This window comes from Lycorma delicatula, chromosome 5 (assembly GCF_047948215.1).
Source record: "Lycorma delicatula isolate Av1 chromosome 5, ASM4794821v1, whole genome shotgun sequence".
In the NCBI taxonomy this organism is placed as follows: Eukaryota; Metazoa; Arthropoda; class Insecta; order Hemiptera; family Fulgoridae; genus Lycorma; species Lycorma delicatula.
This window is the reverse complement of record NC_134459.1, coordinates 40,975,157-41,002,227: the sequence shown is the minus strand read 5'-3', so window position 1 is coordinate 41,002,227 and position 27,071 is coordinate 40,975,157. Positions and strand designations below refer to the sequence as shown.

Genomic DNA, 27,071 nt, shown 5'->3' with positions numbered 1-27,071 from the left:
CTTTTTCAAATTTAATTTAAATCTGAAACCGCAGCAAACTATCGAAGTTGGTACCACGAGTGAATAGGTGAATAAAGAGCTGCGTCGTTTGTGTGATCGACTCGATCGTTTAATAGTATAATTATTTACATTTGGCCCACGGAATTAACTTTTTAATATCAGGTATTATACAATAGTAAGTTGTACAAAATTTTAATGTACTTGCAATAATTTAAATTGTTTGAATTGTTTTTTCGAAGAGTTCACTGTTAATGGTGTAATCAGACAGCAATTGTTATTTTCGTTTATGAACTGGGAACTAACTATTCTTGGTAGTTATCATTTAAGATCGGTTTTTTACGAAACTGGCAATTCTTTGAGTTTTACTTTCGTAATATTTATTTTAAAGTAATGCTATAATTAGTTGTAGAAGTGTTATTTAATTATCAAGAGGTGTTTTTAGAATCATTGTTTTGACTTAGGAAACTACACTACAAAACCTACTTTCACGTTGGTCATTGATGGTCGGTCTAGTGATGGGCCAGTTTTTGTTTTATTACTTCCCGCGCTCTTTAGAACTAGCGGGAAATCTGTTTTGAAGATTTAAATGAAGCATTTTGAAAATTTTGAAATTTCTTTGAATTTCAGAAAATATAACCTTACCGTGAATCAAACGTTTTTATTCATAACTTGCAGGCTTCATTATCTTGGCTAGGTTTTGTATTTAAATGGTTGGTTAATGCATGTTGTTAATTTTGTTCATTCTTTAATATTAATTCGTTGAAAATATTTTACCAAAACATTTTATGTTATATTCCAGAATGCAAAGTAGTGATTAATGATTAGAAGCTTCTTTAATTAGTCAAAATGATTATGTACATAGTTCATTAATGATAACTATAATTAGTAAACTTGATAAAATTCATTGTTCATTGAACATGGTATGTATTTATATATTAGGTTTAATTTTTTAAGTTTAATGTAACAAACACATCGCTCTCCCTACAAAATCATACAAGATTGATATTTTTGTAATAGTGTAAAGTAACAGAAAGTAATTTCAGGTTATATTGTTAGTGTTTTCTACGAAAGTGTTTTTTTCTTATAATTTTATCAGATTCATTTGTGTGTAATGTTTTTGTATACTTAAATGTGGAATTATTAATGTACTACCTTTCCATTAAATTTATCACCATTTTACTGTGAAGACAAAATTGCAGTTTGTTTTCACCAATTTATAAAATTTAATTTTAATTCAGATCAAAATGACTTAATATTTTATTTTATTTTTTCCCCAAAATTTGATGTGATTTTTAAATAGCTGACATAGAAACTTAACAGAACTTATTTTATAATTATGTTCATCTAAACAGATTACTTCACTGTATTAGTAGGAAATGATAAGAAAAGAATTGCTGCAAAAGCATTTTATTAAAAAGAAAGCAGCATTGTTGTATAATTTTTTATTTAGGATATACTCTAATATTTAAAACTTTTGAAATCATTTACAGCTAGTTTTGTATTTTCAATGACTTGTTCTGCTAATCCCACCTTTGTGTAAGCTGATAATATTGCAGGTGGGTTTTTTATGTAGGTGGGTATGTAAAAGTGTGCTTGAATATAGAAGTTGGAAAGCTGAATTTTAATTGTCTTTTCATTAATGTGTTTTGATGTACTTCATAAGACTTCAGTATGTTAAGATGTAGCCGCTTTTTGTATGTATGTATATATGTCAAAGTCATCAACTTTTGTTGATTCTGTATAAGAAGTGGTTGGCTCTGTATTGCTGTAGAGAGCTCTTTAAGTGTTCATTAAGTCATTGTTTAAACCTGGATTTGTTTGATTTTTGTAGAACGTTGTACAGTTAGAGCACTTAAGTTTGAATTTCAACCATATTCCAAATACATAGCAGCCCAAAAAAAATCTGCCAGAAATAACATTAGTGATGTAATAAGAAAAGTAGCACCATGAAGATGCTATCAAAATTAATTGAAAATGTTATGATGCCAGTTTTTAAAAGATTATAATCGTTAATTTTGGTTTATCTGTTTTTAAAAAAATATTGTTTAAAATAATTTATGGATAAAAACATAGTAAATTTTAATAACACCAGCTTAATTAATGCATTTCTTAAAATAAAAAATAGTTTAATGTTGTTTAGGTGTAATGTATTATTAAAATACATGTGTGATAACCTAACATGTAAACAGAGGTACATGTATTGTAAGTAATCATCACTTTGATAGAAGTAATTCCACAACTAGTATTTAACAATATCAGTATTTTTCCATCTATAATATTAGGCAGAATTTAATAGTTTCAATATTTTTTAATAATAGTGATGTATTCTAAACTAGTTTATAGCCTGTATTTATTTTTATTTTGAATTGATTTATGTTATTCTGTGTTGCTGTAAATAAATATTTTATTTAGTTTTAGTAGAGTAATTTAAAATGTGATGTGATTTATAAATATGGGGAATTGTGTTTTCAGAAAATCTTTCTGGAACTTTTTTTATTACTTTAGAGTGCTGTGGATGACACTGTTTTAAAGTGTTGATTTAACAAAAAGTGGTTGTTAAATCTGTTTAGTTTGCAATTCAATTATATATTTAATCTGTGGTGTGTTTGGTATGTTATAGTTGTCAGATTTAGTGCCTTTTTAAATTTAATTATGTTTAAAGTTTGTCAAGTTCATGGTTTTACTTGTGTAAAGATTAATTTTTCATTTGTATCCATTTTTTTTCACATTGGACACTTATTTATAGGTGTAAAGATTTCAGCCCACTGGGCTGGTCTATTGGTGAACTTGTTATTGCAAATCAGCTGATTTCGAAGTCTAGTGTTCTAAGGTTCAAATCTTAGTGAAGGAACTTTTATACGGATTTGAATACTAGATTGTGGATACCAGTGTTCTTTGGTGGTAGGGTTTCAATTAACCACACTTCTTAGTAGTGGTCGACATGAGACTGTACAAGACTACACTTCATTCACATTCATACATATCATCCTCATTCATCCTCTGAAGTAATACCTTATGGTGTTCCGGAGGCTAAACAGAAAAAAGTGATGTAAAGATTTCATATAACTACACACAGCAATAGAACCAATGTTTGATAAACTTTTCGTAGTTTCATCTCTACATTTACTATCCGATTAATTTTCACATTTGCCTGATTCTCAGCCAGTATTAAGCAATTTACATAACATCCAAAGGATTTGTGTGAGTAATTTGCTGAATGGTTAGTAGCATATGTTTTAATAAAATTTCTCTAGGTGAATATCTTCTAAAAATAAAAGAAAAAACCACAAATAATTTGTTTAATTAGTTTATAATTGCAGATGTTACCAACTGCTCTACTATTTGTAAATTGCTGTAATATAAAAGTAGTAAAATGTTTAAATTGTATCTACACAAAGGAATAAAACAGTATATGGGCTTGTTAGAAAGTTAAATTCTGCATCTTAAGGTTTAAATACAGAATAATAATTTATCATTCATCTTATAGATAATGATACAAAGTACATTGCTGGTCAGAGTAAAAGGCAGTTTTGGTGTGAAGTCTATTATTTCCTGGATATGTTCTCTGTTATTCGAGGTAGTTTTTTTTAGCTTTTAATTGGCTAAATGCTGAAATAAAAAAATAATTTATTCTTCCATTTACTTTATGAAACTGGATTTCTGTTTTTTGTCAGTCTCCCTCATAGACTTTTAAACTTTATAAAGTTCCCATTAGTAGTTTATTTTTCAAACTCTTCCTCCATTAAAAACTTTTTAATTGTACTTCAAAGTAATTTCTTTTGAGAGCTGACACTTTAGACATTAGTCTGAAAGTTATTAGAAACACACCTGGAACCAATTTTTAGATATTGTCCTCAGCTCCACTATTGCATTGGCCATCTCATCATCAGCATTCTTGTATCTTTTCTCTTCAGGACAATTTTAACTGAAGAAACAAGTAAACTCAGCTAGACCCGAGTTAGGAGAGTGCGGTGGATGCTCCAGTTAAGTTACATTGTGTTGTATTCTTTGATAAGCATGGATTGATTTGCTGTTATATTATGTAGCAAAAAAATTATTTTTTCCCATTTTCAGGAAGCTTCCTTAAAGATGAAGGATATTGATGTGCATTTCCTTGTTCATTGTCTGCCCATCAGGGGCAGAACATTTAGTGAAATGGGATAGGATTCTTCATATTGTGGGTAATGGTCCAATCCTTATTGGTGCCGATGTTAATCCAAAGTTGCTTTTCTGGCACAGTGGGATCACTGATCATGGCAGTGACTTAATTGAAAGTTTCATCATGCAGCATAATTTTGAAATCTTTAATGTTGCAAACCAGTTGGCCACTTACGTCAGTAAGGTTGATGGACGAAGGGCCTTTTCAGGTACAAATATTGACATTATCATTGGTAGGGACATCCCTGGCAGTATCCTTGACTGGTGTGGTCAACAACTGTTCTAGCGATCATCGATTGATACTTTTTGAAATAGCGAGTGAGCTGCGAAAGGGCCCTGAGGGACACTTTCCTGGGGCGCTTCCTGCATAGGAAGGCAGACTGGCTGAAATTCTCCTCTTTGTTGGAGTCCAGACTGGAGATTTTTTCTCGAGACCTTGATGGCTCGCCATTAGATGAGGGTGTGGTAATTGATAAGGATCGTGTTCTTAATATTTTTGCTGAATGATTTGCTCCCAGATGACACTGTGGTGGGTGAGGTTTGTTTCATACCACTGGCATGTCAGACAGGAAGTCGTGGTTTTCAAGACTTACTTACAATCTTCTGAGATCACTGAGGTAGAGGTGCGTCAGTTGATCTGCAGTATAGCACGATACAGGGCCCCTGGATGTGATTGTATCACAGTGGAGTTCCTCTTCCGAGCGCTTCCAGTAGTTCTTGGTTCTCTAATTAGAAATTATTATAGGCTGCTCTTCGCCGGCCACTTTCCAGCGTGTTAGAAGTGTGGAGACTTGGTATTGTTGTTCAAAGGTGGCTACAAAGATCCTACTGTTAGTTCTTCTTACCATTCAATAACGTTGTTGCTTGTGATTGGTAAGGTTTTTGAGAAGATCCTATATTTCTGTATTAATGTTAGATTGGCCACTGATCATTAGCTAAAGGACAACCAGTATGGTTTCCGACCAGGCAAGAGCACTGAGAATGCCATACTAAAGGTGATGGATATAGATTCCTCTAGTTCATGGAAGTATGTATTAGGGATCTTTTTGGACATATCTGAGCCATTTAACAACTTATGATGGCCCTCTACCCTGTTTCAGATGCAGAAGCGAATTAGAAGTGATCTCAAGTTATTTCAGCCATTGGACTGTTTCCCTGCGTGATGGCAGCTCGGAGGTTCGTGAGACCCTAACTAAAGGATGTCCTCAAGGCATTGTTCTGAGTCTCCTTCTTTGATTATAGAATTTTATTCCATGTATTTGAGATTACGATGTGGTTGTCATTGCTTATGCTGACAATGCGCTGTTGCTGATTGAAAGGGGTTGCTGATTGATTGTAACGAAGTAGAGTTTTGAGCTGCTCATGCTTGTGAGACACTGCGGCTGTGGAGTCTCCGACATAACATTTTTTTCAGCCCAGAGAAATCCACAATGATGTATAAGGGTCGATTGGCTGCTTCCCGATGAATCCGGGTTTGAATGGCTGGTATCCTCATTTGGTACGTTACGGCTCAAAAGTACCTGGTTGTTAGCCTTGATGAGAATTTTTGGTTCAAGGAACATCTACAGTATGTAGTAAAAATGGCTGCTGATGCTTTTTATGGGATCTGTACAGTCATTCATCTTGATTGGGTGGTTGAATTACTGTACTATGCGTATCCTTTACAAAGGTGTCAGTGAGGCAGTTATGCTATATGCTGCACCTGTCTGGCTTTTAGGTGTTACACGGACATTTTGCTGCGGGCCCAGCAACTCCTTTTGCTGGCGGTTATAGAACAGTTTTGCAGGAGGCAGTCTGTGTTATAGCTGGAGTCAAACCAATAGATATCTTAGCTAATGAGTAAGGATCACTACATTTCCAAGGTAAATAGCCTATTGATGTCAGAACAAAAACAGGAGGTTGAAGACCAGGGCTGGAGCTGGGGGTCTTAGCAGGTCAGGTGAGACAAATCACCCACAGGTCGCTACACGCATGGTATATTTCCTATAGTGTCTGATTTAGGTGCGATTAGATGGGTTTCCCCCAATCAGTATATCACACAGCTCTTCTCTCCAGACATGATGCCTTTCGGGAGTTTGGCTAGGTTTAATTTGTTGGATTTGAGTCATTGCTCGAATTGTGGGACTGATGATTTAGTGGACCACGTCCTCTATGTCTGTCCTCGATATGAGGTTGAACGTTCACGAACTGTTAGGGAACTGGATAGAATATATTCCTTTCTGGATCTCCGTATTAACTGGATGATCCGCGAGGAATGGTCTATCTATAGTGGCTGATTTTCTTTGCGCCATTGCAGTGTGTAGGTCAGCAGAGGGAGTTTAATCTTGGTAGGATCCCAGATGGCTAGGGTTCCAGCTCAGGCATTGGATTGGGTGAAGATAGATAGGTGTATTGGCATTGCACCATGTGGTTATATTGGTATTGTTTGTGATTTGATTTGGGGCTCCTGCTGGCCATGCTGCCAGGGTATGGTAGCCCGTGCAACTGGAAATGTGGCTTTGTTCCGCCACGCTTCCAGTTGCATGGGTCCGCGCTTCTGCGGTCTTGGTTAGTTAGTTTGAGTGAATCATGCTAGGTTGGATGTGAAGATTTACATTTGAGGTCTATGTGAAGACAAAATTTGATTTGTATTTTACTGATGCAAATGTCTGCCAAGGCATTTACATCAGTGACATCCCAACCGAGACCTGGCTGATGACTGTGAGATGTAATCAGTTAGAGGGTCTAAAGATGACCTCCGTTAAAGCCCCTCAGGGCTCTGAACAGAGGGGGTAGTATGGTGGCGACCAGTAACATCACAAGGGTATCTTCCTCCTACAGGGTTGGAATGTTCATTGTCTGCCCATCAGGAATTAATTCATACTGAACAATATATCCTGATAATCACCTAAGTCATCTATCATTTTTCCTCTCTGAACAAAATTTTTGTGACTACAAAGATGATTTTGAATTGTGTTCTGTGTATAGATTGTATAAAAAACAATTTTTTATCTTTTATGATCTTATTTTTTAACCTTGATTGGCTACAGTGATGAGATCTGCCAGTGTCATGTGTTTCTTTCTGATTTGGAAACAACATTTTTTGGAAAATAAGTGTTGGTAAACGTGATGCATGATTAGATTATTATGGAGAATTCTGTGGAAAATTCTAACAGATGTTACAACTATTGATGTATTTTTTTTTTTTTGCACAAGCTCAATATTTTTTTCATTAGTTGAGATAGACAGGCACCACTGCAAATGTCATCTTCATCACTAACACAATCATCATTAAATCTTTATTCCAATTTCTTCATTGCCGATTCTCCATAGACTTGTTCAAACGGTGTTGTCTGTTGATGATGATTTTTTAAGTAAACCACAAAATTTGATATTTACGCTCAGTTCAGTTGTTGACATTTTTAAATGTGATATATATGTTATAAAGCAAACAGCTTGTGTTATATGCAAAGTGGGAATAGTGACATGATTCTGTGTATATTTTTTCTCCTTTAAAGAAAAAGTGAAAGGAAATAATATGTAATAAAATAAATGAGTGGGAAAGAAGAGAGAGTATATGAAACAAATCAGTTTAATAAACTGTGCTGTAATCATAAAATTATGTACTAAACTGTATGTATCAGCTGTCTTTGCACGTGTGAATCATTTATTTGCCCTGATTTAATTTAATGGACTTGTAATTACTTGTTTGCTGCACACTATACAAAATTTATTTTCAGCAAAGTGTTTTAATTTATTAATATGGTCAAATAATTCACTTTATCAAGTAGTTTAAATATTGATAAAGTTCAGGAACTGAAGAATATCAGTAAGTAAAAAGTGCAAATTTTTCCACAATCATTATGTTGAGTTAATCAAATTTGTTGGTATCTTTATAGTTGTGATGGTTTTATGTCAACAATTATGTCTAATTTGAAAATTAGTGCTTCAACAGTTTTAATAAACACCTTTATTTTACTGTTAACCAATTAATCATATTGTTATAGGTAAAAGACTTAAATTTGAATGAAAAAAAAAATTATGTAACAGGAATTAGCTGTATTCCAAAATTGAATACAATCCTTTTCTCTTCCTCCTTTCTCAGCTAAATAGAGTGTTTACAGTTGTTATTTAATATTTAATACTCGTAAAACTATATGAAATACTTGTAAAACTCTCCTTATCTGGACCCTCATCATGAACTAAATATTGACTGCATAAGGGGAATTTCTGGATGTGGGGAGTGTTAACAACCTGGAATACATGCTTAAAAAAATAGACACCAACAAAAATCAAATGCTACCAAATTTAGAATAAAAACAACTTTGGCAGTGTAAAACCAGTTTTAGGCTCTATTAAATTAGTAAAAATATAAACATTTATCTACACAATAGAGAAAACTCTAATTTATTTATCTGTTTTATTATTTACTTAAAAAGTACAATAATATGAATTTTTAAATTGATAATTACAATAAGTCTAAATTTTGAAACTGCAGTATCTAGATTATTATTAACTGAATAAAAATTAAGATTTTAATGAAACTACATTGTTACACAGTGAAAATATAACTATAAAACCTAACTATAATAATCTTTAATTACAGGCATTATAAAAAAATTTATTATTTTTACTTTTAAAAAAGATGTTAGTGTAAAATTTAAACATTTTTTAAAAGCATTATATAGAATTGAAATAATTTAACTATGTAAGTACTGTGGAATTAGTTACAGTTTATGACCTCTTTTAAATAACAATGTTGAAGTGTGAATAAAAGATGGCCCATGTATATTAGGTAAATCTGCTTTATTTAAAAAACTGATTTTGTTGAAAAGTTCAACAAAAGCAGACATCAGAGACATCTCATAGATGTCTCTGATGTCTGTTTTTCTGTGTCAGAGATGTTACTCTACATTCATTCTAAGCAACTGTAATCTCATTTATTACACGCATTACAATAAATGTTAGTATAAAGTGTTACTTTTGTGAACCCTTACAACAGACACAAAAGGAACCTTAACCTCACTCATATGATTTACATAAGTGAGATAAGGTTGTAAGGAAAAGCTAGTTCACTGGCAAATCCAGCAGAAATTGTATCAAACTCTACCCCATCTGGTTTAAACCAACCTGTAATCACAGGAAGTGAAAGCATAGATATTTTTGTTAGAGTTTATGACTGACTTACACATTTTAGAAATAAAGAGTGGAAAATTATAAAAATATCTTGCAGTTTGGCCATTTCTGTTTTTCCTATGAAAACAAAGAAAGTAGTTTCTACAGTAAGTTGTAGGAGTATGGGTTTCGTCCCGGTAAGGGTACTGAGGATGCCATATGTGATAATTGTGGTTAGAACCAGTGAGGTGGAATATGTCCTGGGAATTTTCCTTGGCATTTCCGGGGCATTTAACAATCTGTGGTGGCTGTCTACCATCTTCCAACTCCAGAAGAGAAAATGTACTATGAATGAATTGGAGGCTATACAGAGTTACTTCAGTCACTGGGATGTGCTGCTCTGTGAGGGCAGCCATGAGGTAGGCAAGACACTGTCCAAGGGTTGTCCCCAGGGCAGCATGCTTGGTCTGTTGCGGGTGGTGGAGTTTAATTTTCTTCGGGTGAGGTTGCCCAGCGGGTGTTGCATCATGGCTTAAACTGACAATGGGCTTATGATGCTCACGGAGGGAGGTTGAACTTCGAGCCACTCAGGCTTACAGGATACTTTAGCTGTGGGGTCATCAACATAAGATGATGTTCAGCCCAGAGAAGACCACACTGATGCTCCTCAAAGGCCATTTGGCAGTGAGTCCGTGTTTTGATGACAGGCTAGCATATAAAGTATGTTCAGGTTCAGAAGTACTTTGGGGTGTTTCTTGATGAGAAATTGCAATTTAAGAAGCACCTTCAATACGTTGCAGGGAAAGCCTGTAGTGCCTTCTTTGGTATTCGACGTGTGATCAATGCTGATGGGGTCTTAATTTCAAGACTATGAGTATCCTGTATAAGGGTGTGTTTGAGGCTGTTGTGCTTTATGTGGCGCCTGTTTGGGCGAATAGGATAAAATTAAAAAGCTATTTGGATATTTTATTGAGGGCTCAATGCTTTATAATGTTATTGTCAATGGTTACAGGTGGTTACTGTAGAATTTCACAGGAGGTGATCTTGGTGATTACAGGCCTAAAACTGATAGATTTGATTGCATCAGAAGTAACATTGTTATGTTACAAAAACGTCCAATGAGCTGATTCAGAGAAAATTCAAGAGATTGAACAATATGGCGATGTCTTGTGGCAGGCCAGGTGGGATGAGGCAGAGAATGGGCATTATATGCACGATCCCTTCCCAAATGTTATTGGTTTGTGGGGGGATTTTGTATATATCCCAAGTACGTGATGCAATTTCTTTCTGGCTGTGTCACTTTTCAGGACGACTGCAGAAATTCAGCCTGGTAGAGTCCAAATGTGTCCACAATGTGGACAATGGTAAATGTAGATGACATTTACTATGTGTTATATCAATGTGTGAAATACGAGTTGATGTGCGGCTATTTGTCAGCTTGATATCATCTAGTCAGTGTTTTATCTTCTTGCTAATTGGAGGACCCAGGCTGAATGGGCGATTGTGGGAAATTTTGTAACTTATCTTGCAAACGAAAGGATTACTGATGGGGTTTAGGGTTCTGCTTGGGTTTTCCCACTTTAAGTTTTGTTTTTGTGTTATATTATTTATGTTTTGTCTTAAGTGTTGTTTACTGAACTCACTTTTGCCTATTTTGGGTAGGGAGTTAAGTTCCTTTGCGTTACTGTGTAGTTCATTCAGTTTTATTTAAGACTTGACATGATGTGTTTTGTTTATGAGTTCATGATAGTTAGTAGTTCACTGATGGGAATGTCACTTGTGGCATCCTGGCTGAGGCTAGACTGAAAGATGTTAATGCCGAAGTATTGAAGGTGACTCTGGTAAAGCCATAAGGGGTAAGTACAGAGTGGGTGGTGTGGCAACTGAAACCGTCACATGGAAAGTAACAGTTTCTGCTACGGAGTCAGGACACCTATATCTTGTAAGCTTTTGCCTCTTCTAATGCTATCTGCCAGTAATTGATAGAACTATTTGTATTACTTAACAGTGTTATTAGCTGTACAGATGTTTATCTTATTTAGGCTCCAGCCATATCACTTATACAGCCAATATTGCACGAAAGTGATTGTAAATTTTACCTTTTTTTACCAAATACTTAGGACCTGTAACCAGGACATATGTAACCAATACTGCAGCCAACTTTAATATTTTGGTTTTTGAATAAATAACGGAAGTATTAACTGTATTTGATAATCTAACATTTATTTTTTTTTATCTTTCATAATTTTATGTTTTTGTTGAAAATAATAATTTATTACCTGTACATAAAAAATTGAAAGAAAACATTTTCAGTCTTTATACATATTTATTTGTATAGTTTTAATTATATATTTGATGTAAATTTGAAGAATGGTATATACTTGCTGAGTTACCCAGGAAAATGTTGTGGGTCCAGTGTATAATGTTTTATAAGTTTTTATTCACATTCATAATTATGCATACTAACAGGTGATCTACGGTATGCTGTGCAGAGTGTGAAAACCTCTTTATACAAAACTAGTTGAAATAAATTTTAATCTTTTAAGATTGCATGCATGCACAAATGTGAATGTGGTTTTTGATAAATATTTTGAATAATTTAAAAATAGATTTATAAAAATAATTAGGCTTATATATTTTTTAATAAAAAATATAGATAATGTATTTTTTAAGTGTTACTTTGCTTTCATATTTTCACCCTGAGGAATATGTTATCACAATAATTTTACTGATTTAAAAAAAAATGTATTTCTTTATGTATTTATTTTTTATTTTTTAGGTTTCTATTATAAAAAGTTTTTTGAGGTGACTGTGGCTCTTGAACCTGTATTTGTGAGGTGGAATAAAACAACATTCTTTTTCCCATGGATCTTGATTGAATACTGCATCTGGTATCTACATCGGTATTTAAATAAAATAAATGTTTATTAATGATGCTGCAAATTAATTATTGTATATATTTTACAGTTTAGTATTTATAATATATTGTTATTTTCTTTTACTTTTCATATTTTGCGAAGAACTTAAGAATACGAATTTCTTTCTTATTTGTATGTAAAGATGTCTATATATTGTGTGAAGTTAATGAAGATTAATATTAGAAGGGTAATTTGTTTTTCTATTTTTATTATTAACTGTATGTTTCTACTAGAATATTGTTGATTAAAAATATTTTGTGAACTTTTGTTAAAAGAACTGTACATATTATATGTTTGAACTATAACATATATACTAGTATTTATTGTTTTATTAAAAGATATATTTAAGTATTCCAGTAGTTTGTTATTAATTATTTAAAAAAGCATAATTGTTGTACATATTAAAAATAATGAAATAATTAACGAAAATAATTATCTGACTGTAAAAATGGATTCGTTTGTATTTAGTTCAGACTCTAATAGTTCTTTTATAATTAAAGAAAGTACTACTGATACTAACAGAGGTAATATTGAAGGTGATGATGACGATGATGTCTCGATTACTCTTCTTAGTAATGATGAATTAAGTAGAGTTGAAAATGAAGTTGTTATTATAGATACTCACAGGGCTTCTGTTAATAATGTGACAATCGATCATAATTATGAAACCAATAATTATGTACTTCCTGATGTGTTTGTTGTACCTATAAAAAAAGACCTTGAAGATGATAATAGTAATGAACTCGTGAAATGCGATGTTAAAACTCCATTATCAGTTGAAGATAACACGAATATAGTTTTAATTGATAATATTTCACATAATTATGTAGGTGAACAACTTAAGGGTTCATCTTCTGGTGAAATTGTTGATGTTAAATTGAATAGATCTAATATTGGGTTAAGTGATGTACAGAATAGCAGTAATAATTATCTTAATGAAGTTATTGAAATAAAAGATGAACCCAGCGATATAGTTTTAAATGATGATGAAGAAATATCGGCTTCAGAGTTTACAGATTTTGTTCAAGAAGATATAGGTGAAACTGAAAGAAAGGAGAAACAGGATGAAAAAAAAAGTAATGAAAAATTTTATGCCATCGATTTTTGTGATGTAAGTATACAAGAAAAATCAAAACCAAAATCTTTTCAATCATTAAGTATTACAGGAGTTAAAAAAATAGAAATCACAAAAAATAAACCAAACTTTCTTGTTAATTACACGCAAAATTCAGATTTCTTTTTTCATAACAACCCAGGAATACAATTTACATCGACAAAAAATATGAAAAATGATAATTGTCTGATGAGTTTCAATAGAAAAAATATATGGAAGTATTTTACAAACTTACCTTTAAGTAAAGTAAAATGCAACCTTTGTTTAAAAATATTTTTCTACTACAACCGAACATCTTATTTATTAAGGCATTTACATATTAAACATAAAAATTATTTTAGTTTGAATAACAAGAAGTTTAAAAAATCTTTCAACAAGCTTGCTCATGATACTAATATAAAACCTTTCAAGATGCTAAGAAAAAGGAAAGGAAGTTATGAAAAAATAAGTAAAAAATTGCAGAAATATTTTACAGAATTTTCTGGTAGAATGAAATGTAATATTTGTTTTAAATTATTTTTTAGTACTCATAATATTAACTCGATTTTGAGAAATCATATAATGTCAAAACATAAAAATCTGTATTCACAAACCAGTGTTTATATTACTCCAACAGAAATATCAGTTGATGATACTCATGGTGTAAGAATCAAAAGTGAATTAAATGAAAATCAAAGCGTCCGATCTTCAAGTGAAACCAATAAAATTAAAAAAATAAGTTTGATATGGGAGTATTTTACAAAACTTAATCGAGGCAAGGTCAAATGCAATTTATGTTGTACATTGTTTTCTTATACACGCAGCTCTGTTTTTGATTTAAGACAGCACCTAATTTTAAAACATAATGATGTGTATGATAATATTATTAAAACTATTAATAATGAATATGTAGAATATAACAAAATTAAAACGAGTAAAACTTGGCAGTACTTTACAAAACTGGATTACAATGAAGTTAAATGTAATATTTGTTTACAAGTATTTACCTATCATAATAATACTTCAAATTTGTTAAGACATTTACGTTTTAAACATGGAATTATTTTTGGAAATTTTAAACAAAATGATTCTAATAATACATCAGGCAATAGTTTCAATAGCAGAGATTCATCAGAAATGATATGTAAGAAGTTTGGTGAAATCAGATCGAGTAGAACTTGGAAATATTTTACAAAAATTTGTCTAGATAAAGTACGATGTAATATTTGTTACAAAATATTGTCTTACGTTGGAGGAATTAGTTCTAATTTAACCCGCCATCTTAATACCTTACACGGAAATATGTATAAGGAAAATAATGTCAAAATTGAAACGGGAGGTTCTCATAATCAGAGAGATAAAAGATTAAAAATTAAATGTGATAAAGTTCAAAAAATTAATTTAACTTGGAAGTATTTCACAAAAGTTCGTCCTAATAAAGCTAAGTGCAATCTTTGTCCCCATATAAATATACTCTCATATTCCAAAAACTGTGTAATTTCCAACTTAACTCGGCATTTGGAAAGGAAGCATAAGACTGTTATAGAATCAGGTTGTATTAAATCAATGGAAGATGAAGATAACAATTCTCTTCAACCATCTGGTTATAATTACATAAATTCTGATGATTCTATAAAAATAAATGTAAAATTTCTTTTTAATTGTTTAAAACAAAATGAAAAATTAAAAAGTAGTATAAAGTTGGAGTCTGGTAATATTAAATGCAGTGTTTGCTCAAAGATTTTTTTATGCACCAGTTTAAAAGATTATGAATACAGTCTGGTACAACACATACAAATATATCATGCAAAATGGGAAGTTATGTGTACATCTAATTCCATTATCGAGTATCAAAACAATGCTAGCATCGCTTCAAATTATAATGAATTAGAAGCTATTGCTAATGAAATTCAATTGTATATTAAAGAAGAATCTGTACATAATAAAAGCAACAGCCAGGAAAAGATTGATAATAATCATTTTGAAAACAAAACTTATGATAATGTTTGGAAATATTTTACTAGAATAACATCAGAAAATGTAAGATGCAATTATTGCTTCATATTATTATCTTATCGTAAAAATAAAAAATGGAATTTATATCGGCACCTTAAATTAAAACATAAAGCAAAATTTTATGAAAGTAATTCATCAGAAAATAAAAGTTATAGTATTAAAAGTAAAAGTAAGTTTAATGAAAATGATTATTTATTGGAAAATAAAATGCATAATTATAAAAGAAAGACAAAATTTAATGGAAATGATTCTTTGCCAGAAAATAAAAATCCTAATGTTAAAAAGAAGGCAAAATATAATGAAGGTAATGAAAATGATTCTTTAGGAAATAATAAAAATTATAGCATTAAAAACAAGCTTGATAGTTCACCAAAAGTAAAAATACTACCAATTAGTCAAGGTACATCTGGTAAAAGTAAAAATAATGTTACCAGTAATAAAATTGATAAATCTAAAGAGAATAAGCAGACACCTGTAACACCTTTAGGGAACCGTAAAATCGGTAGAACATGGTCATATTTTACTAAGATAGAAATGGGTATGGCAGATTGTAATATCTGTCACGATATATTATCTTACAGCGGGAATGGCACTGATATTTTAAATAATCACCTGAATAAGAAGCATAAGGATTATTTTTCTAAATGTAATGCAACTAATATAGATGAATCAAATCTTGAAATTAAAGAACAACAAAGTGTGAAGAATAAAGTGAAATATAACTCTAATGCATCAGTAAGAGATGGTATAGAGAGTGATACGGATGATGATTTTAATAAAAAAGGTAATGTTACACCCGAAAGTAATGATAAAAAGAAGAGAAATAAAGTATGGACATATTATACTGAATCAGGAAATAGCCATGCAAAATGCCATTTGTGTTTGTCTCAAATATCATATAAAGGTTCTGTTGATAATTTAACACATCACTTGCAAAGAATACACTCTGTAATATCTCTACCCGATCTGGTTCCAAAAACTGATGATGTTGAAGAAGAGAAATCTCAATTGTTTGCTGCAATTGATTTAACACCGAATCCATCTCCAGAATCAAAGAGTAAAACACAGGTGTGTTTTACAAAAATCAGTAAAAACATTGCAAAATGTAGTTTTTGTTTAAAAATTATTCCATACAAAAACAGCAATATTCAGAAATTAATGAGTCATTTACATAATATGCATCTTGCTGACTTAATTAATTACAATAATTTATTGTTCAGAAATTCTTCTAATTTTATTGATATCAGTGAATTTAGATCATTGAGCATTGGTGAACAAAAATCTCAGAATATGTCATTGACATCACAGATCGATTCAGGTCAAAAAAGTGATGTCCTTTCTCCAAAGAGAAGAAGAAGTGATACTTGGTTGTACTATACAAAGTTAAATAATCATTATGCAAAGTGTAATATCTGCAATAACTACTTATCATATAAAGGTGGAAGCATATATAATTTGACAAGACATTTATTCATTAAACATAATATCAAATTTGTTAAGCGCTTATCAAAATCTTTGTATAACAGTAAAAAAACAAAACCCAAAACTTTTAATAAGATACCCAAAATGTTTAATATTTATAAGAAAAAGAGTGAAACGTTGTCATTTTATAAAAAAATTAATAGGTATCTTGTTAAATGCAAGTTATGCTCAAAGCCTTTTACTTATAAAGGTGTCAATATTAATAGACTGATTAATCATTTATGGTCAGTCCACATTACAAAACTTATTGGATTCGATGAATCACAAAATCAGAATCTTCTAAACATTGATAATGATGATCCGAATGAGGACAACTATAAAGAAGTAAATATTAGTGGAGTTATGTCAAATGATGGCTGTGTAAATGATATAGATCATTCTCATGATTTTTTACGTCAGGGTGAAACTACATATAATAAAGAAACTGGACGAAAAATTAGCAATGCTTGGAAGTATTTTACTAAATCTACAGATTCTAAAGCGAAATGCAATATTTGTTTGAAATTCTTATCATTTAAAAGCGGTAACATTAGTAATCTGTCAAGACATTTAGAAAGAAATCATGAAATTAAATTGTTCAAAAATAAAAGTGGTGTAATTAAATCAAAAAATGTCAATAAGAAAATAAATTTTAATGATGAAACAAAATCTTTAAATGTGAATGTTAACATTAAAAAAAATGAAGTGCTAAATGATGTTCCGGTTACAGTTTTGTGTGGTCAAGAAAAAAATAAACAAAAAATCAAGAATAACTACATCTGGAAATATTTTATCAATATAAATGATGAAAAAGTTAAATGTAAAATTTGCCATGAAAATATTAGCTATGAAGGTAAAGTTAGTAGTTTGTGCGATCATGTGTCACTTATACATAAAATTAAAATTCCACATGATTGTATATTATCCATGGTACAAAATATAACCAGTGATGAATCAGTAAATATTAATTCTTTAAATGATATAAAAGTGTTAGGTAGTTTATTAAATAATACTGACAAAATTATTATTAAAAGAAAGAAATTAATGTCACACGTTATTAAAATGAAATGTAAATTATGTTATAAGTATTTTGTTTCAAAACGAAGAGAATCTGACAAGTTATTTGAACATTTAAAAATACATGAACATCAGTTAATGGACAATGATTATCTTCTGTTAAAACAGTTTTTTAATACAAAAAATAATTTAACTAACAGAAATGCAGAAGGAAATTCAAATTCTTTTAATATGATTGAAAGTGTTGGTAGTAAAGAAGAGGTTGTAAGTATTAATGAAACATTTATTAAAAAAAAGTTGATTTTAAAATATTTTAAAAACTTAAATTCATTTAAAAATAAATGTAAAATATGTTATAGATACATATCAGATAAAATTCATTGCTATCATCATATAAACAATGATTTATTGATAAAATATGGTGTGAAAAGAAGTAAATCATTAATAGGTATCGATACGTCATCAGTTAAAATTAAAAATAGTATTGATGGTTCTGTTGAAATGTCATTGAAAGATAAAAAATTGAAAACTTTGAAAAATCTCAAAATGAAACACTTTGTAAATGTTAATTTATCCATGCCCTCAAAATGTTTGTGTAATATATTAACACAAAATAATGGATACTGTAGTCATACCCTAAAGCGATGGCTAAATGAAAATGATGATGAAGTAAATTTAAAAGGTATAAAGTCATTTGACAACAATAAGGAACCGATTCCAAGTAAAGATGAAATTGAATTACTTACAAATTCATTAGATGAATATAATGAAAATAAAATAATTATTATAACTGATAATAATGATACATCGGTTCTTCAGTGCAGTGATATCAATAGAAGTGAAGAAATTACTAATGATATTTCTTATCATATTATGAATGCTGGTAATGAAATTGATGATGATATTAAAGTTATTATTTATAATTTCAATTCTGAAGAAATTGTTGAATCTTCAAGTCAAATTACTAGTGGTGGTAATGCTGGTGAAGTTGAAGAAATATCACAAACTTCAAATGAGAATCAGTCTTCAAATAGAACACTAGATGAACATATTAAAGTTTTACTTAAGGAAATAAATAATTCTACTAAAATATCATCTAGTAATTTGTCAAAAGATTCGTTAAAAGTTGCTGAAAAACCATGTAATTTAGGTGAAGAAATTTCTAGTCATCAGTCTGAAAGTTTGAATAAAGATGAAGATATATGTGTTGAAGGGTCTTCTAGTAAAAAATGTGATAGTTCAATGGTACAAGAACAAAAGTTATCCAATTCATTAAAAATACCTATTAATCAATTATCTGAAAATAGTGAGGAAGATCCAAATAATCTGGATAAAACAGTAGAGAAGTTGATTAATTTAAGTGGTAATCAGGATAGTGTTCAGCCAGTTAAAAATAATGATTTAAATTCAGTAGAGTTAGTCGTAGAAAAACCTGGCTCTGATTTGGACAAAACTGGAAAAAATATAGATAATTGTATTAAAATATTTACTAACAATGATACAATTCAAAATAATATTGAGATTACAGATGAGGTTTTAGTATCTAACACTTCATCAGATGAATCAAAAGCTTTAATAAAAGATGAAAAACCAGTAAATTGTGTAATCTCAAGTAATGATTTAATTGATGTAATTTTTGATAATGTGGTTGTGACTCTTGAAGAATCCTTGGATAAAAATTTAAACTTTTTAAATTGCTTAAGTGATAATTTTGATTTAAAATCAGGAAAATATCTTCAAAAGTTATGTGGATTACACAAAATTAATAAAAATTTAATATTTTTTTCAAGCATAGATTATGAGTATAATACAGCCAAGTGTAACATATGTGATGACTATCTAATTTTTAAAACACCAGTTATTTATCATCTTATGACTCATTTGTATTTGAAACATAAAGATAGTTTACTTAAAGAAAATTTGGTTAAGGATATAACAGATAATAACATTGTTAAAGATTTTAATTCATTTACTTGTGAAAATGATAATGTTGCAAGCCGTGCTACTGTGACTGTTGCTACTGTTCCTTCAAGGCCACGCAAGAAAAGTCCTGTTTGGAAGTACTTTATCAATGATAAAAATTATAGAGCCACATGTAGAGTATGTAACTTTAATTTTTCATATAAAGGAGGTGCTGTTAACAATTTAGCTAGACATCTACGGTTAAGACATGGAATTATTGTTTCTTCTAGGAATGAGAAGGGTGAAAGTATTGAAAATAATGATGATGTTGAACAATTTTTGATGAACTTTCCTATCATTCCCAAAAGAAGAACATCTGTGAAATTAAGGAGTAAAACCTGGTTTTATTTCACTAAAGAACCTAATGATTGGGCTAGATGTAATATTTGTAAGAAATATTTATCGTATAGAAGCAGTACTATAAATAATTTAACAAGACATTTACGTACCGTGCACCCTAATGCATTCAACTCTTTATTCACAAATAAGGGTTGTAGTACAATGAATGATTATAATAACTGTAAAGAAGAGGAAAATGGAATGCCAGAATTGAATGATGATGTTTATAATGCAATACTGTCAGAAGTATCTACTCGAAGCCGTGATGAAATACTACAAGAATGTTCATATGCATCAGACAGATCTAACAGTAAACGAAAAAGTGTTGTATGGAATTACTTTACGGAATTATCACGCAATAGTGGTAAATGTAATTTCTGTTCGAAAATCATATCGTGTAAAGGTGGAGGAACAAGTAATTTATCAAGACATTTGCGTGTAAAACATGGAGTTTGGATTGTAATGACTAGTAGTCTTTCACAGTCGTTTCATGAAATGCAGCAGTCTGTTACAAATGATGAAATTGTAGATAATGATGAAACAAACTTTATTCGAGATGATAATCGTGGTAGTTTAGAAATCAATTCTGATAATGATAAAATAATCACTCATGAACATTTACATATTTTAAAGACAAGAAAATTGACTGCACCTAATAAAAAAAGTAAAATATGGAATTACTTTACAAAAGAAAATGAGGACAGAGTAATCTGCAATTTATGCTCAAAGCCTTTGTCATATAAGTGCAGAGCAGTTCATAATTTACGTCGCCATTTAACTATTAAACATCCTACTTACGTTGTTAAACCTGAACCTGTGCGCTTAAAATTGCAGATAAATCCAGAAAGTGATGAATTTAATACTGCTGGACAAGATGGATCGATTGATGAGAGCAAAAGATTTATTGACATAACTGACACCAGTGTTGTGATTGTTGATGAAGAGAATCCAGTACCCCCTCGTCGGCCTGATCGCAGTACGAGACCAAAAAAAAGTATAGTTTGGAATTATTTTGAGGAGGTTGAATATGGTATTGCAAAATGTTTTATGTGCTCCAAAGTTTTGTCATTTAGAGGTGGGGGTACAAATAATTTAATGCGGCATTTACGTTGTAGACATTCAATTATTATTGTTAATCAACCCAACTCTGATTTACAATCAAATGGTGATACAGCTGATTCAGTTGTTGATACAGTTGATTCAATTGATAATGATGACAATGTTAAGAATAATCCTAATTATACTGAGCAAGTTTCATAATAATTTAATGATCAGATTACAAGAACTGTGTCCATGTTTGGGAACAGATCCATTATGTGTTAGAGAAGGAAACTGCTTAACAGATTTTTTTGGGTTAGGGTGGTCTGGTATCAATTGTTTTGCATTTTTATAAAGAACTAAAAATAATGTTGGTTGAAAATAGCCATAACATCAGAAGGATTAAACAAGTAATTTTATAAATAAAGAAAAAAGCATTAATTTGTACAGTAAAAAATAAAATATTTTTGGAACGGGTGCAGTTAGTTTTTTCCAGGAAAGTGGTGCTAAATAATCTTTAAAAACTGATTGGGGCTCCATTTGAATTCTTGCTAAACAAAAGTGAACAATGCTTAAAAAAATAGAGCTTTTTGTGTAAATACTTTTAAAAATAGCTATTTTTATGAAAAAAATATTATAGTCTTTTTTAAAAGTTAAACAAAAAACTGAAAGATTAAAAATTAATTTATAAATATATTTATGATTTGCCTTTTCCGAACAATAAAAATTATGTGAGATTTTTAATAGATATATTTTGCTTTTTCAAAGGTTTTTAACTACTAAAGATATTTTTTTATATTTCTATGATAAAAATTGGCAAATTTGTGTTTCTATTTTACAAAAATTCCAGATTTTGAAATCAATATTGTTATTTGAATTGTGATAATGCTTGTTGTCAAAAATAGGTTTGGAACTTTAGGTTTTCAGTTGAAACATTTATTAGAAAATATTTCTATTAAAAGAAAAGTTTATTGAGACATTTACAGGGGTTTGTGTTTGTAATACTATATCTGTTTGAAGTGCTTTGTTTAATACGATAATTTTTTATAATTCTCTTAATTCTTATCATAGAGAGATGGAAAAAATATCAAATTGAATTTTTTTAAACTTTAAATAACTTTTTTTTTCAATAAAACAAACAGTTTTGAAAATATTTAATTGTTTTTTTGTTGTACATGCATCACCCTTGTTTAGCAGGAATGTATGGGCAGGCTCAACTCATTGGTTCCTTGAATGATATATTTTATTAATATGTCAAATAATTATGTTTGACATATTTTTGATACGACAAATAATTATATTACATTTTACTATTAAGATCAATAATAACACTTTCAAGATGTGCAGCTTCGTGAACAATCAAAAAATGTCTTTATCGAATTAATTTTATTGTAACACATGCAGCTTTAAAGATATACTGATACAGACTTTAATCTAGAAAAGTGATAGAGCTGTAGTAGAAGATGAATAAAAAATATTAGTAATATTTATTGTTATTACAACATTTTTTTTTATTTTGTTAATATTTACTACTTTTTTCATTTAGGGTATGGTTAATAAAAATTTTCTATTAAGGTTATCAATTCTTGGTATTCATAGTGTTTTTTTATTTAATAATATCTGCTTATTAGTTCTCTTATCAGTAATGAACAAACATTTATTATAAATGATTAACTCATTTATTATTCTTAAAAGAATTTTATTGACATATTACATTTTAACATTAAAATAAGTGTATATTATTAATACTATGTCTTGTCATTTATAATTATTTTTAATTTAAATTTATTTGTAGATCATACATTTAAATTAAAAAAAAAAATTGGCTGTTTTTTTGTTTTTGTGTATAAAATTAAAAAAATAATGTTCGTTGAGCTGCAGAATTAAATACTTTTCAAGAAAATAAAGGCATACTTTCTAAAACGTGACTTTAAAAATATATCTAGATTCAACTAATGGAGGAGCTTGTTTGACCTCAAGGGAGGCTGTTTATTATTGGATGGAATGCCTAAACGTAAAGAGATTCACAAAAGTGGTCTTTTATTTAAAAAGGCTGTGAGAAGCGGGTAAGGAGAGGGGTCTTAGATAGAACTTCATTTGTGATAAGAGTGGAAATGAGTGATAGATGCTGATGTAAATATAATATTACATTTTGTAAATAAAATGTGGGGACTTAAAAATTTTGCGCATTATGAAAATCTGTTTAAAGGATATTGTGTTTTTTCAAATACTATTCATTATTAGTAATTTTATATTTCTATAAAGATCTTGAAAAGCACTGCTATATTATGTATATTGCATAAAATTTGTTTTTCATTTGCCCTTATACATCATTTATGTGCACTTTGCATAGTTTAATTTAACTCTTACGTCTTTTTGTCTTTACTCTGATGTTCACCTTCTCTTTTTCTCAATGTTCTATTTCTGAAAATTTCTCAATACAATCAGTTTTGTGCAAGTCAATCATATAAATTTTTGGAGCTAATTCCTATCCATATTTAGCGCCCCGCTGAAGTATTTTCACAAAAAAAAAAATATTTTATATTGGCTGGAAAATATTTTTTATCATTGGCCATTTTATTTATACTACTGATAGCTTGTTGACAGTGAATGTTTTTTATTTGCCAAGTTCACAACAACTGTTGAATAACTTTATTTCATACTCAAAGAATCATTTTTCTATTCTCAGACTCAATTGGCATGAGATATTACCATTATCATTACCTTTTAAATTGCTTGCCACACAACTGGGTCCACTATCTATCAAGTTACCTTTCTTGTTGGGAGAAATTTCCTATGAATTGAATGATAGATAATTGAAGTTAAACTGTAGTCATTTATTTATTTATATAATATAAAGTATAGTTAGTTTTTAAAGGGATTAAAAACATTATAAGTAGCTATAATTGTAATTAAAAAATATTTTTTTTAATTTATTGGTTATTATAAAGTGAATAATACTATTTGATAACATTCACTGTCATAAGAAATGGTAGATATTTTGTTTGTTCTGTAGAGCTAACAAATTAAAACTTCCCATTTACGACTACTGTTTATCAAATTGTATTCTATTAATGATATGTGTCTGATAATAAGTTAAGTACATAGTTTGTAATTGCATAACACTGCTGAATTACTGCTAGAATAAAAAACTTTTTTCATGTAAAAAAATTTATGTATAAAAAAATTCTTTATGTAAAAAAATTTGTATATTTCTGATTAGCATTTCATTAATTGTGATAGTATGTTTTACCCTAAATATACATGTTAATTTTTTGTGTACGTAGTAAATGAATTTTGGATTAAAGTAGCTGTAAAATTAATGTTATAAAAAAATAAATGTACTTCAATTAAGTTTGTTTACCTGTTATATTTAAAAGTAGATGTAAACATTAGAAGAGTTAGTTGCTAGACAGCAACAAGTTAATTTTCTGAAATACAAAAAATTCTGCATTAGAATTTTTTATGTTTTACACTGGTGAATTTTATGTTACATTGTTTATCCTGTAAACATTTTTTTTTTAATCTGTAACCATTTCAACTCCTGTACTTTTTGTTTTTGACAAAAAACTAGGCTTGTTTTTTTATTATCATAAGTGAGGTCTTATTGTGCAATATTTTTAATGATTATTTAAATTGTAAAATGATAATTTTTAAAAAAATTATTATTTTTTTATTTACAATACGTACACTGAAAACATTAAAAATATTCTTTCATTTTTGTCATTAATTCAGATGACTATTAAAAGCAATATACTTTTTTCTACTGACTTCAAGAAATTCTATGTACCTGCATAATGTTACCATAGTCTAATATTAATTTACTTTTAATGTGTTTTTACATATTAATGTTTTTTTCCTTTAAGTTCATCATATTTAATTGAAGAAGAGAATTTTTAATGTCTGCATTTGAGCAGACTGACTGTATTTGTTTTTTCCTTAATTTCTTATTCTTTATTTCATGATAATTTTCATTTTTCAGTTCTCATAATCTAATATTCATGTTCTCATTTATATTTATTATTGAATTTCTGCCATTAGCAGCTTCTTTTTAAATAATACAAAATGCTGTACAAATATTTTTCAGGAATAAACCTAATAATTTCTCCTTTTATGTTTAGAATACTGTATTTCTTTGAATTTAAGGTGGTCATAAATTCTAAAACATACTTTTTTGAGCAAAAAAAGAATAGAAAGTGAAAAAATAAATCAGATTTTACTTACCTTAAATTTTCACCAAGTTTATTCTTTTCCAAATCAGCTGAGGCTTACTTCGTAAGATGCTGCTTAAACACTTGTCGCAACTCCTTGTAAATTGCCTCATTTTGCCCAAAGAAGATGATGACTTTCTTCTTCTTTTACTTCCATTTATAAAGTATCCAAAAAGTGTTTTCCTCGTCCTACTTTATCCTTTCGACTCCAGAACATGTTTACTTAAATTGTCAGCTTTATTTGTTTATCTAAATATTTTTTCTTTAAATTATGTCCTTTGAATCTTCTAATCTTGGTGAGACAATTGGCCCTAGGCACTGAGTTAGCTTACCACCTAAAGATCCAGCTTTGTTGGTTGATTGTGGTTTTTCTCCCATTCCCTTATTTCACAGTCTCTCTGATTGGTAGCTGCTTTGCTGAAACATCCTATGTATTATGGACCATAAACTGAACATAAAATCCTTAATCCTCAATATAAATTTGTTCACTGATCAAGTTTTTCTGGAATTGGCACTCAACTTTCTACAGGATTGTTAAGTTCAAAGGGGGCCTCTAGCAGCTTAATTGTGGTTGGATTGAAAGGATGACTGGTATCTCTTCTTTATTTTATTGTTATTGATGGATTGCTTCAATAAATCACACCTATTTCATCAGAGCCAAAGCTCTCTAGACCCCTGTAGTTTGTTAAAAATTACAATTCAATATCCTACTTTTCAGACATTTTTATTGTTTGTAAAAACTTCATTTTCTGTTTTACTGCTCATTTTTACAAAGTTATCACAATGACACTCTGCATCTGTTGTTTCATGAAATATCCTTAAGATCTGTCACTTTATAAAAGGTGTTTTAATGTGAAAACCCCTAATTTTCTTTTCTAGTCAAAGAAAATTATTATTTTTATTACTGATGGTAATGATTTTATTCGTTTTTTGAAGTCTATATAAAATATGTTTTACATTTATAACTTGTCTATGTATTTAACAGATATTGCTGCTGAAAATAATAATGTAATTATGAAAAATTAATTTTTTGTTTTGTATCTTTTATTAAATTTTATTCTACTAAATTGTATCTGTTATTTCTAAGTAATTTACATAGTATTGAAAAATTAATTGTAAGGTTATAATAACACAACAAAAAATATGCTTTAGTTTTTAATTATCTATCTCTTGAATGTTAACTATAGTGTTGTGTGTAAACGTGGATTTTTTATGATGAATTTTCTTTATGCTAATGTATATCAAGTGATAAATTCATTGAAATGATAAATTTGTAACTGTTATTTGAGAATTACATTTCACTTTATATTTTTAATTTGAGCTGTTATATATGTAATACTTAAAAACCACTAATTAAGGACTAAATAATTTAAAACCAAAATGGTATAAAAATGCACATTAAATTTAAAGTTGTACAGTATTAATGCTATTAATAATCTGTTTGATTATTATTAATGTTTCAATTTTTTTTTATATTTGACTACAGTTCTTAAAAATGAGTCTGGAAATATAAATTTAAGTTCAGATATAAATGTATTTTGTTTGGTATATTCTGTAATTATTAATAGGTATTTATGTAAATATATAAGTTGTGTTTAGGGAGATGTATTATCTTATTTTATTAAATTTTATTTATAACACTTATTTTAGATATACTGAAAATCTGTAATTTAGTGTTAAATGTTGTTTTTTAAGTGTTCATTTAAAGTTGTATCGTATAATATTTGTACACTTGATAAATTAGAAAAAAATTGTTTAAAAAAA

The 27,071-nt window shown here is 29.5% G+C and overlaps 1 protein-coding gene across 3 annotated transcripts; it reads left to right on the top strand.

Moving 5' to 3' along the window:
• The first annotated feature begins 66 nt into the window (after positions 1–66).
• bdwf (bedwarfed) lies at positions 67–27,071 on the top strand. 3 transcript variants are annotated; one of them, XM_075365953.1, is made up of 2 exons: positions 67–162; positions 12,032–27,071. In XM_075365953.1, exon 2 carries the CDS (start codon positions 12,619–12,621, stop codon positions 21,316–21,318), a length of 8,700 nt encoding a protein of 2,899 aa, XP_075222068.1. In that variant the 5' UTR covers positions 67–162; positions 12,032–12,618; the 3' UTR covers positions 21,319–27,071. The 3 variants fall into 3 exon arrangements, with proteins under 3 accessions (XP_075222068.1, XP_075222067.1, XP_075222070.1); XM_075365952.1 differs by having other exon boundaries at positions 67–175; XM_075365955.1 differs by lacking the exon at positions 67–162 and adding an exon at positions 5,265–5,334.